A 15,569-nucleotide genomic window follows, 5' to 3' on the forward strand; every position below is an offset into this window, starting at 1 on the left:
AAACATCAAAGCTGTGACAGAGATTAGAGAAATGTAGGCCAGCTCCCTTATGTGGCGGTTTTAACAAACTATCTAATCACATAATGCATTTGATGGCACACGCTCCATCATTCCTACAAAAAGGTTCAACTATGAAATCAAAGGCGAGATAAAACATTCAGGATTACCATTGTCAGACAGCAACTGCAAGAAAATGGTATCTATACGTAATCCAATTGTCAAATTGCTTTCTATGACCAAGGAGCACAGATAAAATCCCTTTTAACCACATAGAACAGAAAGAAAAGAAATGTTCAGCATAGGCTAGGCAAATATGCACAGGAGAATTAAAAGAGAGCATCAAGTAGTTATTGCCTGGCTCTTCAGGTTGTGTGGTTAGGACAAATAATCTGAGTAAAATCTGAATTTTAGACTATCCTTGAAATTACTTTCTGAGCATATTTTGAATTTTCATGAATCTATTAAGAGATACTTATCAAATATATACTGGATTAGACAGTGCAAAAGTCATTAATAAGAGCTTGTTTATTTCATACAAAACAAGAAGTTATGGTTTAGAATGGGAGATACTGCTTTTAATCTGGCGACATAATCCAAATGTAGTTATGTTTTCCGAATCTAGAATGTAGCTATCAAAAATACCCTGATGACTTTAAGGCGCAGAACTCATCATTTAATTCATCATTCACTATTTTTTGGTCAGATAATTTATTGTCCAATGTTAGTTGATACACACATAGACACACAAACACTGTATACTCGGTCTAATATATATCACAAAATCCAAAACCAAAATCCTAAAACACAATGTAAACATAATAAATTCCAATCCTAGTATCATAACCTGACACTTAAAAGGCAGAACAAAAGAAAACAGGATTAGTTGATGATACCTATTATAATTTCACCTTTAAAAGGAAGAAAAGTATGAAACTGGCCTAGACAGCCTATCTTTTAGGAAATTATTAATATTGTCAAAGAGCAATTTATTCTTTAAACATATTGATTCAACCACAACTCTGCTTATTTTCTGCCTAAAACAAAAGAAACAAAACTTTCTATCTGGATTACAATATTCTGCATCATAATTTGATACCTAGCAAATAACAAGAGCCGTTTACTGGAAGTACAAATTATTTTTTTTAAAAACTTACCTGCCGAAAAGGAAAGCCTGGAAAGATCTGCAATAATAAGAACAAAACAAATCAGTATTCATTGTACTGTATCTTTTCACCTTATGATGCAATTTGAAAATTGGAAATACTATAATTTTTCTTGAACAATCTCATATCCCAATTATCAAGTTTTAGCTGTTGGGTTAACAATCAATTTAGTTAAGGTTGTGATTATTATATATTTCAAAACAGTATTTAGGAATTAAGATAGCATGCCAACTTAATTTCTATCCCTTCCATATGCTCATATTTTACTGTGCTTATGAGATGCATGATCAATCAATCATATTAATTTCACATATTGTACTGAAAAGTAAATACAGTACATAGTATTAATCCCTGAATATTATTATTATTATTATTATTATTATTATATATTAATATTATTAATATTAATCCCTGAAATATTTAAATATTTTCACCTTTATTATTTGCTAGATTATAAAAAAACAACAACAAATAGTCAACTCCAATACCAAATCAAACTGGCCAGTGACTTTCTATCAATCCAATCCACCTGATATGATTTTTGAAATGGGAGAAATAGGAGGGAGGAATATTAGGTATATTTGCTGCCTTGAGTTATAGATATATGGGGTATTATTATTATGGTTAGTCATACACCCAGCCAGATTTAGACTGGATTTAGCATTTTTATCCGTTTACTAAATCTTTCACACAGATCTGGAATAGGCAGATGCCGTAATTGTTATTATTCAGTTAGACAATATATATTTGTAAGTGTTAAATGTCATGGTTGCAAACTGATTATAAGGCCCTGTTTAAAAGATTATCTGAACTGATGGTCCAGAGATAAAATTACTGTGTTATCTTAGTTGCCACCATACTTAAAAGAATAGGGTGCTAAATAAAATGAGGGGGGGGGGAGACTAGAAGCAAAATTAGACAGGACTTTGGTTATTTATTGATAGGCTTCAGGAAAATACTAAATCAGAATTTTTTTCTTAAACGAACTTACTTTTCCGTAATTTCCAATAGCCATATGGACTTTACCAGAGCAGCATGGATTTCTATTGCTAACTTCCATCTCAAATTCATTCAATATACCACAAAAAGGTACAGAAAGAACAAACAGCAGAAATAGCTCACATAAACAAGAAATGATAATATATGCGTTCAGTTAGGCTTATAAATCAAAGTGTCATGTGGTAAAACTTGAGAAAATTTTAACGAATGGGGGAAAAAATTACTCTCAACAATTTACAGCATATTTCTAACTCAATTTGAAACATGTGTAATGAAAATTTAGTTACTACTAAAAACTGCAAAGAAATGCCCTTTCGCATTAATTATCAAAATGTAGTTGTGGTGTATTTACTAGAAATAATGTTATGAATTTCTGAGAAAGGTGAGATATGGCAGAAGTCAAACACTCTTAAAAATATTTTTCTTCTATTCCTTTTTAAACTGAATTCATTCTCATGCCAATTGTTAAACTCTGGAAATAAACAATACATCTGGAAAAGTAAAACTAAATTGTTTATTGAGCTCTCATTAATATCATCATTCTTTTGACTGCATCCAGTGTCCTACAGCATATTAAAGATTAGTTATACTATGCACTCAGATTACAGCTTCCTGAATTTCTGACCACTAGTCAGGGAAATTTGGAAGCTGCAGACCCCAAATATCTGAAGAACACACAGTTGGAATAGTTGTGGCAATAACAGTGAGCTGGTACAGTGGAAAGTCTACTATGAACACTAAAAGTTATCATAATTATTATGAGCTGGTATGTAAATTGTTTCCTTGCTTCAACGTATCAGGCAGTGATCCATATATTTGTTACCTCTATTTTAAGCCCACGAATAAGCCTTTGAAAACTTCTTAAATTTTTAGAACTTGCCTGTCCATATATGGTCATTTGAGTGTAATCTTTTCAGTCTTTCTTTTTCATCATTTGCTTAAGTATCTTCATGACTCTCATACTTCCAGTCATCAGTATACATCGATAAATCCAATTCTTATAATTTAATACAGTAATCGTATTCTCTGTAGTGTGCATACATATTTTATGTAGCTTGCAGGCTGTAGATAATAATCAAGCGGAAAAGCTAGGTCTGGCCTGGCATGAACGAAGAGGCAGTGTTCAATTGTCTCTGAGTCACACGTTTATTTAGATCATGTATTAACTGTCCATAACTCAGGAGAAGCATGACAGTAGCACACAATTTTATATGTATACTCTATATTCTATGACAGTGATGGCTAACCTTTTTGTTGTTGCGTGCCAAAAGTGTGGGTGCAGGAGCACAACAGCGCACGCGCGTGCCTGTACCCATAATGTAATACATGTGCAACCCCCCTACACCCTGCCCCCTGCACATGCATGCGCAACCCCCCATGCTCCCCCCCCCGCACATTCACATGCACCCCCCCCCCCCCGTTTTGGGCCTAGCAGGCCTCCCTGCAACCTCCTGGGACCAAAAACGGGAGACGGCCCCCCTGGGCATGCACATGCCTCCCGCATGCATCCTGCTCCCCGTGCATGCACGGCAGAGACCCAAAAATCAGCTGGCCGGCGGGAGGTGCGCGCCCATGCAGGGTGGACCTGAGATGGGTGACTGCTTGTGTGCCCGCAGAAAGGGCTCCAGGTGCCACCTGTGGCACGTGTGCCATAGGTTCGCCATCACGGTTCTATGAACTCTTAAAGGAAAGCATTTGGATATAAGGATGTCAGAAGACCACACGGTAGGACAGCAGTTTGTTCCAGGAAACAGAATAGAAAGCCTGAGTATTTAAAAAAAAAACTCCTCAGTAAGACATCTGCTTACTAACTAGACAAGCTAACAGATTGAGAGAAATACTTGTAAGGAAACAAGAAACAGGCAGGCAGGAGGAGCTCAAGAAGGAAAGGCCTAAAGCTGCCTTTGGCAACAGATTTCAAGTACAACGGTCGACATGCATGTAGCCTTCTTAAGGAAATAGCCTTCAGATAATTTCAGATTATTATTTTTTTATACAACACACTAGCTCAGATCTTTACAGCAAATATTGTGTTTAATTTTATTTTAGCTATCATTTCCAAGTGATAAAAATTATGAAATTTAAATTGATCAAAAAAGATCGAACTAGTAACTAGGGATATAAAATAGACATAAAAAAGAAAGCTCCAAAAGATTTTCAATATGTGTAAAAACATACCACCAATGATATTAGAGGTAGTCCTCGACTTACAACAGTTCATTTAGCGACCATTCGAAGTTACAATGGCACTGGAAAAAGTGACTTATGATTGTTTTTCACGCTTACAGCCATTGCAGCATCCCCATCGTTATGTAAGCAAAACTCAGGCGCTTGGCAGCTGACTCATATTTATGACGGTTGCTGTATGCCTTACCTGGGATTCCGTCTGCTTAATGGCCACAGCTGTGAGCTTTTGGGTTTGCAGTTGCTGAGTGAAGCTGTCACATGTGACATCTCACTTAACAACCCTTTCTCTCCACAAGCAAACCTCCGGTCCCAATTGTGGTCATAAGTCAAGGACTACCTGTAAAATTTTTGCCCCCTATTAAGGCCTGAATCAGGGTGGATTTGATTTAAATCAAGTCGATTTAAATCATGATTTAAATCATGATTTAAATCACTAGTAAAAAGACTTGATTTAAATCAACTCGATTTAAATCATAATTTTTAAAGAGCAACTGTCATCTCTGCTACTCCTTTGACCCACTGTTGACTCACCAATAGTCCCAGTTTTGCGGAATATACAGCCTTGTGCTACATAACTAAGCTCCATTTCAGGCTGAATAAACTAAATTACTTATGTATCTTAAATAGAAAACTATCTTACGATAGATTTTTACCCCAAAAGTTTTTTATTAAAATAAATTCGATAAAAATTTAAAAAAATCCGATTTAAATAAAAAAATCCGATTTAAATAAAAAATCTGATTTTTTATTTTTTTTAAAAAAAAATCATTGATTTTTATCCACCCTGGCCTGAATCCAGATTGTCACAGGCAGGCCAAGATAATGCATTTCATTTCATTTATTTATTAATCAAATGAGTATGCCAACACAATCATAAGAATCTTGATGGCTGACAAAATCTATCATGTACATAATTGTACCATGTACCGAGTCCCCCCTTTGGAGACTTCCACTGCCCAGGACATCTGGATGTCTCTGAGAGTCAATTCTGCTGCAGAACGTGAAGCACAGCCTTCTGCTACGCCTCCCAGGAGTGGGACTGAGACCAGACTCTAAGGAAGGGACAACCGACGTACAACAAGCAGTATCTCAAGGTGACCAGCTCACTCCCACCTGAAGGAGAGGGCAGGATGGACCTCTTCTCTATTTATTACTGTAATACATCTTTCTAGTATCGTTGTATATTTAAGTAGAGTGGTCATTATGCCATGGAATACATAAAGTAATTCACGTAATACAACTTGATTCAAGTAATTATTTGATTACTTGATTCAATTATTTCATATGAATTATCTGATTACTTTGTCAAGTAATTGTTGCTCGCAGAAATGGATAGACTAACACTAACGATTAAGGAAAAGGAAGAAACTGAATACTTTTTGATATGGGACTTATTTTATCAATGGCTGGCTAATAAAAACAGAAGTTAGAAACATAGATAAAAGAAAAGATTTAATGATACAAGAGACGTTTGCCAAAATGGATAAGCAAATATTATTATTGTCATTATTATTATAGAACTAATACCAATGTAAAGAATATTGTTGTAAACACTTTATTATTTCCTAAAAATATTTGTACCCAGACAACACACTGTTTAACTAAAAAATGAATTTTTGTATGTTATAAAATAAAATAAAAACTTACCAAAAAAAGAAGTAATTGTTGCTTGATTACTTGAAGATTAATTCAAGTAACTGAATTACTCCAAGTAACACAATTTGATAAATACTTAATTAAGATTAAAATGTTAGTTTAAAACACCTTTAAATCTGAAGGGGATGAGAAGGCATATGTAAATGCCACTATAATCAATATCTTATTCACTGAAAAACAGGCATCTTCATGAATTTTGGTGGGGCTCACATTTACTAAATATTTGTCCAGAATGTATTCATTTTATTAAATTTGTTTGCAATTCATCTTGCTGCAGGGCGACTCTGGGCAGCTTACAACATTCAAATGAAATGATAGATAGATGGATGGATGGATGGATGGATGGATGGATGGATGGATGGATGGATAGCTGATGGATGGATGGATAAAATCACATTAAAATTGCAATAATGTACAATTATAACTAAAGATGGGGAGGAAAGGTTTCGCATGAATCGCATGAAGTATGAGTTAACACTTCTCGTGTTTTGCGTATGATGCAATGCATCAACTCTAACTTAAAAATAAGAAATAATAGGAAACGTATTTACACAGCCAACAGAAACCCTGGAAGGTATCGACTGAAGCATATTCATGAGTTCTACGACCCAATAGGAAAAGGTACCACAATATTTCCAGGGCTTGCTGAGATTCTGAATGTGCTGCCAAAGAACAAGCAATGGCCTCAATGACCTACAACTGTTTCTAGCTAGCTATAAAAGGACCTGTTTCTATGACACGAAATATCCAATCATCCGTGAACAGAGCCTTGTTTGTACTACATGACATCCTCAGTTTATCTTTGAAATGGATCAGTGGTTTAACATACATCCACATACATCAAAGACAATGCTTGTGACAAAGGACAAAGGCCCCATACTCTAAACTGCAGAGAGTCAGAGCAATCTGAAAGTATATTTTTGACAATGCTCTCCTGGATTTCAGTGTTATCACAGAGCTCAAGGAACGCTGAAGCAATTTGTGAACTAAACTGCAATAGTATCGGAAGAGCTTTTAAAAATAGAAAAATATTCAAATTATGGTCTTTTCATAATTCCTCCATCAACCCATGCATTGGCAAGAAAGAATGCCAATTACTTACTCAAACTTCAAGACTGGCACTCAAAAGCGCATGGCTAATTGACCCAAGATGGTGAAATTTTGAACACAGGAGGAAATGAACTGGATTCACCTTACAATGTTTTTTCAAACAATCTTGCTTTCAAAAGCAAACATTTCTTTGAGTTTGAAAGAGCTCAATTTACTACAGACGTGGGCTTGCCAAAAAGCCAGATAAAACAATGGCACAGCTCCTGTGACTTTGCAGAAACCTCATTTGAGTAAATAAGAAGGCAAAGTAATATACAGATCATAAATATGAGAACAATTAAGGTCTGTAAATTAAGTTGCTGCTAAAGACTCTGGACACCATATATTGGCTGCAAGAAAGTTCCTACTATACATTGGTGATCTTGCCAAACATACCTCTGCTACTGGCTAGAATCTAAAACCCAAATAGATTATACTATCCAATAGGAAAAGGCCTCAGAGATTAAAGGCAGGAATATTTTCAAGTACCCGGGATTTACAGAATGCCTCTCAATAGAAATAATCAATTTCAAGTTGTAGAAAAGCAAACATTTCACACAGTAGCAACTGTGACTTAGTTGACATGTCATACATATTTTGATCCCTGTCGATTCTGATTAATTTAGGAAACAATATTTCGGCATTGGGCAGCATGTTTTATGTAACTCCATTTTGAAATATTGAACTGTGGATGAGGTGTTTGTGTCTATAAAACAAGCCCACCTACTTAGTCTTTTAAAACTAAAAGGAAATCTGATTCTTTGGAGTGATGGGGAATTCTCATCCGCTTTAGTAAAATGCATCGGTAACCGAATCTTCCTGACTTATGAGCAATACTGAGTCTTCCCGTTCAGTGATTTTAATTTTGATGTAAGGCCGATTTGATTAAAATCAAATTGGCCCTAATTACCCGGTTTCCCTGAAAATAAGACATCCCCTGATAATAAGCCCAATCGGGCTTTTGAGCACATGCGCTAAAATAAGCCTCCCCCGAAAATAAGTCCCCGCCCCGAAAATATTTAAACACAGAGCTGGAAATCAGGTAAAATGGCAAAAGGAGCCCCATCTTGCTCCACACGCCCCAAAATAATAAGACCTCCCCGAAAATAAGGCCAAGCGCTTATTTCAGGTTCAAAAAAATATAAGACAGGGTCTTATTTTCAGGAAAACATGGTATGACACCTACAAAACTGGTATAATACTGATTCAATATAATTTAATGCTTTAGTAAACCATTTCAGCCAAGTAATTTCATTCTGGTGCAGACTGAATCTCCTTTGTCCTTTTTTCCAACATCTTTTTTCCCCCTCTGCAGCAACAATAAAACAAATAACACAACTTGGGAGCTGTTTCAGTGTGTTCTGGAAAATAATGATTTTGCTTTGGACTTATCTACCACTAATGGTCTCAAAAGGTAGACAGGCTCGAGGCAGGATTACTCATATTTCTGTTGTTAATCAGTTAACAGCATCATTCAAAAGGGAGGCGGGGATTATTCAGCGTTTCTTAATGCCTAGCATGCTACATCTGAGTTCAAGGTAGAAAAACTGCCCAGAAAGCTCTTCCTACAGTCCTGGTTAATTGGACCGAGAGAAGGGCAGTATCACCAATGGCAACATTATTTTGTTCGCTTCTCTTTTAGGGGAGGGATGTCAGTCAAAAAAGAAAGATATCTAACTTTGAACTTAAATTGGTGAATTTTAATCTCGGAAGAAGAAAGGAAAAATCACATTGTGCTCTAAACCATCCATGGCATCATTGTATATCAAGGTTCAAAAAGCATAAAAAATCTAAAGCAAAAGTTTGAATGTTGAAATTAGTAAAGGGTAACAGGCTTCATAAGAAGCATAGTCAAGAAGAAAATTTAAAATATTACGGCACTTTCAAAAGAAAAGATGATGTAGAAACTGCTTTTCAAAATGTGGAGAAATAATGTAGTAGATAATTTGCTTCTTTAAATAGTCTCTCCAGTAGCTGTGCCACACATACACACACACAAACACAGACCTCTGGAGGCAATGCTCCACTTTCCATCTTAAAAGAAGTGCTCTCAATTCATTACAAATTCCTGAGACTGCTGTCAAGCCAAATTCATTCCTGGTGTGGCTGAATTTGTCAACTGTCTCAATAATCTAACTGCTTGCGGGGATTTCTAAATCTTGGCTCCTGATCTTCAGAAAATTGTGAAGTATTTGCAAAGGTCGAAAACTAAAGAGCACTGACAACAGTTACGTTTTCAAAACTAAATAACGGTGTGCCTATGAATGAACCTATCTAGCATAGCACTATGTCCGTGTTTAAACAGTTGAAGTGTATCTTCCGATAAATGTGCTGGGCAGATTAATTAATTTGCATACATTAACATAACGACACTGGGGTTTTTCTCAATATTGCATAACAATTTTTAACTTCAAAGATTGGTATTAATAGTCTCTTTAGTTGACAGGGGTACCTGTTGACAAGAAAAGAAATGTAGCTTTTGAGTGTATGCATGTGTAAAAATATATAGTACTTGTTACAACGAATATAGAACCCAAATTAAATTTTCCTAATTTAATCAAAAGGTTTGCATTTATTTCTGCTCCCAGGTACTACAGGAATAAAGCACGTTGCAGGCCAGCAGTCAAAAGGCTGTGCACATCTTCATCAAATATTTTGCTTAGGGCACTTGAATGGAAAGGCAATTAATATATTTTATAAATGTTATCACACTTAAAAGTTGAAGCTGGTAGAGCAGGAACTTGAGTACTTCAATTTTCATGTTAAGATGCAAGCACCTTTCCCGACCTAATCTGTGTACAAATGCCTTGAAGCACTCTTCCAGCAAATTAGGAATACTGTATTAAATTTTGCATTTAGGAAATCACAGCTACATTTCGGTCTTTCCTCCAAACTATTACTCTGCTAATAATACTATTTCCCCTATATCATGGGGCAGAGCTCCCCCCTCCCCCGTTAAGCTTTCCAGTTTTGATAAGGAATAAGATCCAAGCCAAGCATTTTTAATAAGCCAATAACCAAATGAGAATGCAGTTTTATAAATGCAAAGATGGTACATGGGATCAAGTACATGGTAATCTGGGAGAATAAATTAGTAACAAGATATGGATGAGATTTAAAAAAATAAATAAAATAAGCATGACAGTTTAATCTCAGAGCTCATACTCAAAAGTCTGAATTGAAATGCCTCTCAAATCTTTTTATTTCTTCTTCAGTCAAGCTGCTTCCACCAAACTCTCAAGCAGAGGGCTGAAGGACAGCTTGTTCACCTTGTCTTTCAGTGGCCATCTGTTGCAGCGAATATAGGCTACATTTAATCATATATTATGCACACAAATAGAAGAGACGCTCCAAGGGTCTTCACAAACTACTTAAATTATTTCGTATGGTTTGAAACTTATTTCAATGTTTCTAGTTAGACTGAATTATTAGGAATACAGTAATACTTCTATTTATTAGGATATTTTTTTGGGAAATTAATGGTTCATAATTGGCTTTGTGCACAACAGGTTGCTCTTTTGGAAAGGCACTGCACAGACTTAGCCTGAATTATACTTGGAATACATCCACCACTGGCGGCTCTGGCCCTGCAGGGGGAGCTGACCCAGGCTGTGACTTCCGTGCGGGTGCTGGTGGTAGGCACCGGCAACATTGGCTGCAAGCTCCTCATGGACCTGGTGTTCACTGGCTTCGCCCACATCAATATGGTGAGACCTGGGAGACACGCAAGCGGGGGGGGTGATAGGCACTTCTATGGCTTGGCGCCTTCTGGCCGCTTGTGTTCTACCCTGCCCCTGAGGGAGGGGAGGGGCTTGGTGGCACGCAAAGGGAGCCTCTCTCTGTTGGACTCCCGGCTGTGAGTGCACAGGCTGCCTGGGGCCTCCCGGCGGGCTCTCTAGAGGGAAGGCTCAGTTGGCCGCGGAGCCGTTGTTGGGCAATGCCGTTCATGCGCTACGGAAAGGTCATGATCCTGGGATACCACTCGGTTGGTGAGTGGTGCTCTGTTTGGACAGAGGGGGAGGTTGTCCGCTGGGTGGGCACCATGTGGCAAGAGGTGCTGGGCGGCTGCTCTCTTGCGAGCGGGCTCCCAAAGAGCCAGGCGCAGGAACTGGAGGATGCGGGCACAGCCTCAGGGGCAAACACCTCAGGGGCGAACAGCTGACGAGCAGCCATAAGGTGACCATGCTCACCACCTCCTGCACCTCCCAAATAATAAGGAACACCCCGCCCCCCCCCCCAAAAAATAAGGCCAAGCCCTTATTTCGGGGTTCAAAAAAATAAAAGACAGGGTCTTATTTTTGGGAAAACACAGTGTGTGTGTGTATACACACACACTCATATACACACATATACATAGGAGGAGGGGGAAGAGGAGGAGGAGATGATTGGTGAAAGGCAGTAACTACACCCTACGATACTTCAGGCTAGTCAAAAGGCAGCACCAGCTTATTAGCAACTTACCACAATATAGTCTTTCTATGCAGGTTTTGCTCATACGAAGATTTTTTCCCCCACTTCAGTCTATTATATTGAATTGTTAAATCCACACAGTTAAAAGTGTTGCTCATCATTTCCCCCGCCCTCCAATTTCACACACAGCACACAACACAGTAGCCTTTGCTTGTGAGTTTATCCCAGGCTCCAGCAAAGCTGGTGAAACTCCTTTTGTCGCCTTTCACTCCAAAGTCCAGCAGAGCAAACAAAAGGCATCCATCACTAAGTCTATTAGCTTCAGCTGACCAGACAATTCCAGCCTGCCAGATGGGTAAACATATTTTGCTAACTCTGGCTGCAGCCACAATAAATCCTAACAGGGCAACGGCTCTTTTCAATCTCTTCCTGTTCAAAATTTTGTGTGCCCCTCCTGTTCACCTGAAAGTTTCCTGGTCTAAAATTTAATTTTTATTCCTACATCAGTAAGCCTCTCTGAAACTTTCCCTATGTATTATCACAGAGAGAAGCACGTAAGATGTAATGAAGCTATAATTTTCCTTTGGTGAAAAAGGGGTATGCAGCCCCATATGTTCAAGGAATCACAGGATTCCTCAAAATAACTTGTAATAGAAACTACTTTAGGAGACAAATCCTTGGATCCCACCATATTAGATTACTAGCCATTCATCAAGGTACTTTTTTCTAAGGAAAATCCCACGTTTAAAATGGTGATTCAAATGCTTGACTTTTTGCATAATGAGTATTAGCTGGATCTGTTCTGTTCTGGATTTAAGACAAAAAAAAGCCACAGTTGCAGGGGTGGGATTCAGCCGGTTTGGACCAGTTTGGGAGAACCGGATGTTAATTTTAATCTGGTTCACTGAACCAGTAGTTGCAAGGACTGGCTGACCCCACCCATCCCATCCCGCCAAGGAGTCTCCACGCAGCCTATTTTGGATGCCAGGTAAGTGCAGCACCCATACAGAGCCTGGGGAGGGCAAAAAACAGGCCTACTGGAAGAACCGGAAGTCCAGAAACGGGCCCATTTCTGGCGTCCGGAGCACAGAGGCCGTTTTCACTCTCCCAGAGACTTGAGGAAAGCCTCTGGAGCCTGGGAAGGTGAAAAACAGGCCTACCAGAAGTCCGGAAACAGGCCTGTTTCTGACCTCCGGAGGGCCTCCGCAGCCTGGGGTGGCCATTTTGGCCCTCCGGGAGGCTCGAGGAAAGTGCCCCCCGCCGTGATGCAGGAGGCTGAGTAGGCCACGCCCACCATGGCCACACCCACCCAGCAACTGGGCAGAGAACCGGTTGCTAAAATTTTTGAATCCCACCCCTGCAATTGCCCTGGTAAATATTATTGGCAGGTCAGATAAATTAGTTGTGCTAGATCACTTAACATAATTCTGTAACTATGACAGTACTATTCCTTTGATACAAATAGCCAGGCAAGGACTTGTATCTTTCCTTTATAAGCCCCCAAGCTAGTCTGGTTACACACACCTTAAAAACTCATCCTAAGGGGCCTTGTAGTCTCTGGCATAAATAATGGTTTGTCCTTTATCCCCTGTGCTTTTCGACATCTTCATGAAATCTCATCCTGTGTTTTCAAATAGCTATCATTAGTGTTGTTGATAAGCTATCTTCACCTTTATTTGTCAGCAGGTGCCATACAAACAGTAGAAATGATGAATTGTTTTCTGTAGATCAGCAAGTTGATTTTTGGAATGGGTGTATGAAGAAATTCCAACCCAAGAGGTCTAGATATTGGAAGGTTAAAAGAAAGTCACCTGATCTATCAATCCAGGAAAGGGGTGGAGGCAGACAAAGCCAACAAAAATCAAATACCAAGGAGCCAATCAGGAGGGTGGTTTTCTCCTTCCCGTGTGATTTTTTTGTTTGTTTCAAAAATAATACAAGAGGGCAGTTTCCCATTTTGCTTTTAACTCAATTCTGACAAGACAACAGGACTGTTATCAAACAGGTATGAAGATATTATTCCTTTTGATGTTCTATTCAGACATCAGGAAGCCTTCTGGATTTAGCACTGTGGTCAAAAGTCCATTAGCAAGTTGTCATGAACATGCATCCCTTGTTTCTCTTTTGCACACTTACACTTATATTCCAACAACGTTATGCTACATGGCACAACTCCTGAGGAATGCTTAAAAGCATACATTCATGGAAAGAAAGTAACTTGCATATCACTCATGGCAAAACAAAGCACCACTTCTGCTTTTCTGACGTATACCTGGGCTGAATTGGCTAAGGGCCTCTCCCTCTAGGATAGCAGCCCCCAACCTCTGGGGCACCAGGGACCGGTTCTGTGAAGAGAGGTTTTTCCACGGACCGGAGAGGACGTGGTTGTGTGTGCTGCCTGCATCCCGCAGATAGGGCTTAACTTATTTGTTTCTGACATGCTGTGGCCCAGTGCCAGTCCATGGACCGGTGGTTCGGGACCCCTGTTCTAGGAAACTAGCAAATATCCACAATTCAAACCCATAAGAAATCTCTCAGGATATGGAAATGCCTTATATACACACAGAGGATGAAACTGGCCAAAGGTGACAGCCATTCAGGTAAACTTTCCTTTCAGGATACCAGAGATTAATCTACTACAGGTAGTCCTCAACTTAAAACTATTCATTTACAACAGTACTGAAAAAAGTGACTTATGACCAGTTTTCACACAACCATTGTAGCATCCCCATGGGGCATTTCAAAATTTGGTCATTTGGTGGACTGGCTGTTATGACAATTGTACTATCCTAGGGTCATGTGATCACCATTTGCAACTTTTCCAGCTGGCTTCTGGCAAACAAAATCAATGGAGGAAGCCAGGTTCATTTAACGACTGCGTGAGTGGCTTAACAACTGTGGCAAAAAAGGTCATAAAATGGGATAAAAACTCACTTAACAACTGCCTTCCTAGTAAAAAAAAAAATTGGGGCTTAATTGTGGTCGTAAGTACCTGTATTAAATAAACACACTCTTTCCTCTGAATGTTTTCTCCAGTCTCAAGGTTAATAAAACCCGTCGATACAAGTGGAAAACACTCAGTAACTCTGGAGGGTACCTAACCACCAAGCGCCCCCTTTGGCCATCCAGCTAATTACAGTTTCCAATAACTCCCAGTGTTTCCAGAAGGAGCAAAGAAAACGTTATAAAGGTAAACACTTGAGAATTGTACACTTTTGTTGCAACCTTCAACTGCTGTATGCTGTTGTGGGTTCTCAAATACACTCTCCCTCTACTCCAAGCAATTTGCCCTGTGTGTTCTATGGAAGAGCAGGCTGGATTTGAACTCAGAATTTCCTTCTAACGCTTAGTAGAATATTTTATAATTATCTTGCATTAAGTACACTGGCACTTTTTTTATTGTACCAATTTTTTTCATCTTCAAACTAGAATAGAATAGAATTTTTTATTGGCCAAGTGTGACTGGACACACAAGGAATTTGTCTTGGTGCATATGCTCTCAATGTACATAAAAAGAAAAGATACATTCGTCAAGAATCATAAGGTACAACACTTAATGTTAGTCATAGAGTTCAAATACGCAATCAGGAAACTATCAATATAAATCATAAGGATACAAGCAACAAAATTACATACAGTCATAAGTGGAAGGAGATGGGTGGTGGGAACAATGAGAAGATTAATAGTAGTGCAGACTTAGTAAATAGTTTGACAGTGTTGAGGGAATTATTTGTTTAGCAGAGTGATGGCATTTGGGGAAAAACTGTTCTTGTGTCTAGTTGTTCTGGTGTGCAGTTCTCTATAGCGTCATTTTGAGGGTAGGAGTTGAAACAGTTTATGTCCAGGATGAGAGGGGTCTGTAGATATTTTCAAAGCCCTCTTTTTGACTCATGCAGTATACAGATCCTCAATGGAAGGCAGGTTGGTAGCCATTGTTTTTTCTGCAGTTCTAATGATCCTCTGAAGTCTGTGTCTGTCTTGTTGGGTTGCAGAACCAAAAGACAGTTATAGAGGTGCAGATGACAGACTCAATCATTTCTCTGTAGAACTGTCTCAGCAGCTCCT

The 15,569-nt window shown here is 38.7% G+C and overlaps 1 protein-coding gene across 23 annotated transcripts in view; it reads right to left on the bottom strand.

Annotated features, from left to right (window-relative positions):
• PTK2 (protein tyrosine kinase 2) overlaps nucleotides 1–15,569 on the bottom strand; it is a 239,852-nt gene that overhangs the window by 175,867 nt on the left and 48,416 nt on the right. For 18 of the 23 annotated variants that reach the window (XM_087890946.1, XM_087890944.1, XM_087890943.1 and 15 more), the window contains one exon: nucleotides 1,155–1,181. The exons of the other annotated variants lie outside the window; for them this stretch is intronic. Coding sequence is in view for 2 of the 18 variants with exons in the window: in XM_087890926.1 (XP_087747052.1) it covers nucleotides 1,155–1,181 (27 nt within the window). In the remaining 16 variants the exon portion in view is untranslated. The remainder of the gene's footprint in view (nucleotides 1–1,154; nucleotides 1,182–15,569) is intronic. 23 annotated transcript variants of the gene reach the window in all.

This window comes from Pantherophis guttatus, chromosome 3 (genome assembly GCF_059756535.1).
Source record: "Pantherophis guttatus breed Tessera chromosome 3, ASM5975653v1, whole genome shotgun sequence".
Lineage (NCBI taxonomy): Eukaryota > Metazoa > Chordata > Lepidosauria > Squamata > Colubridae > Pantherophis > Pantherophis guttatus.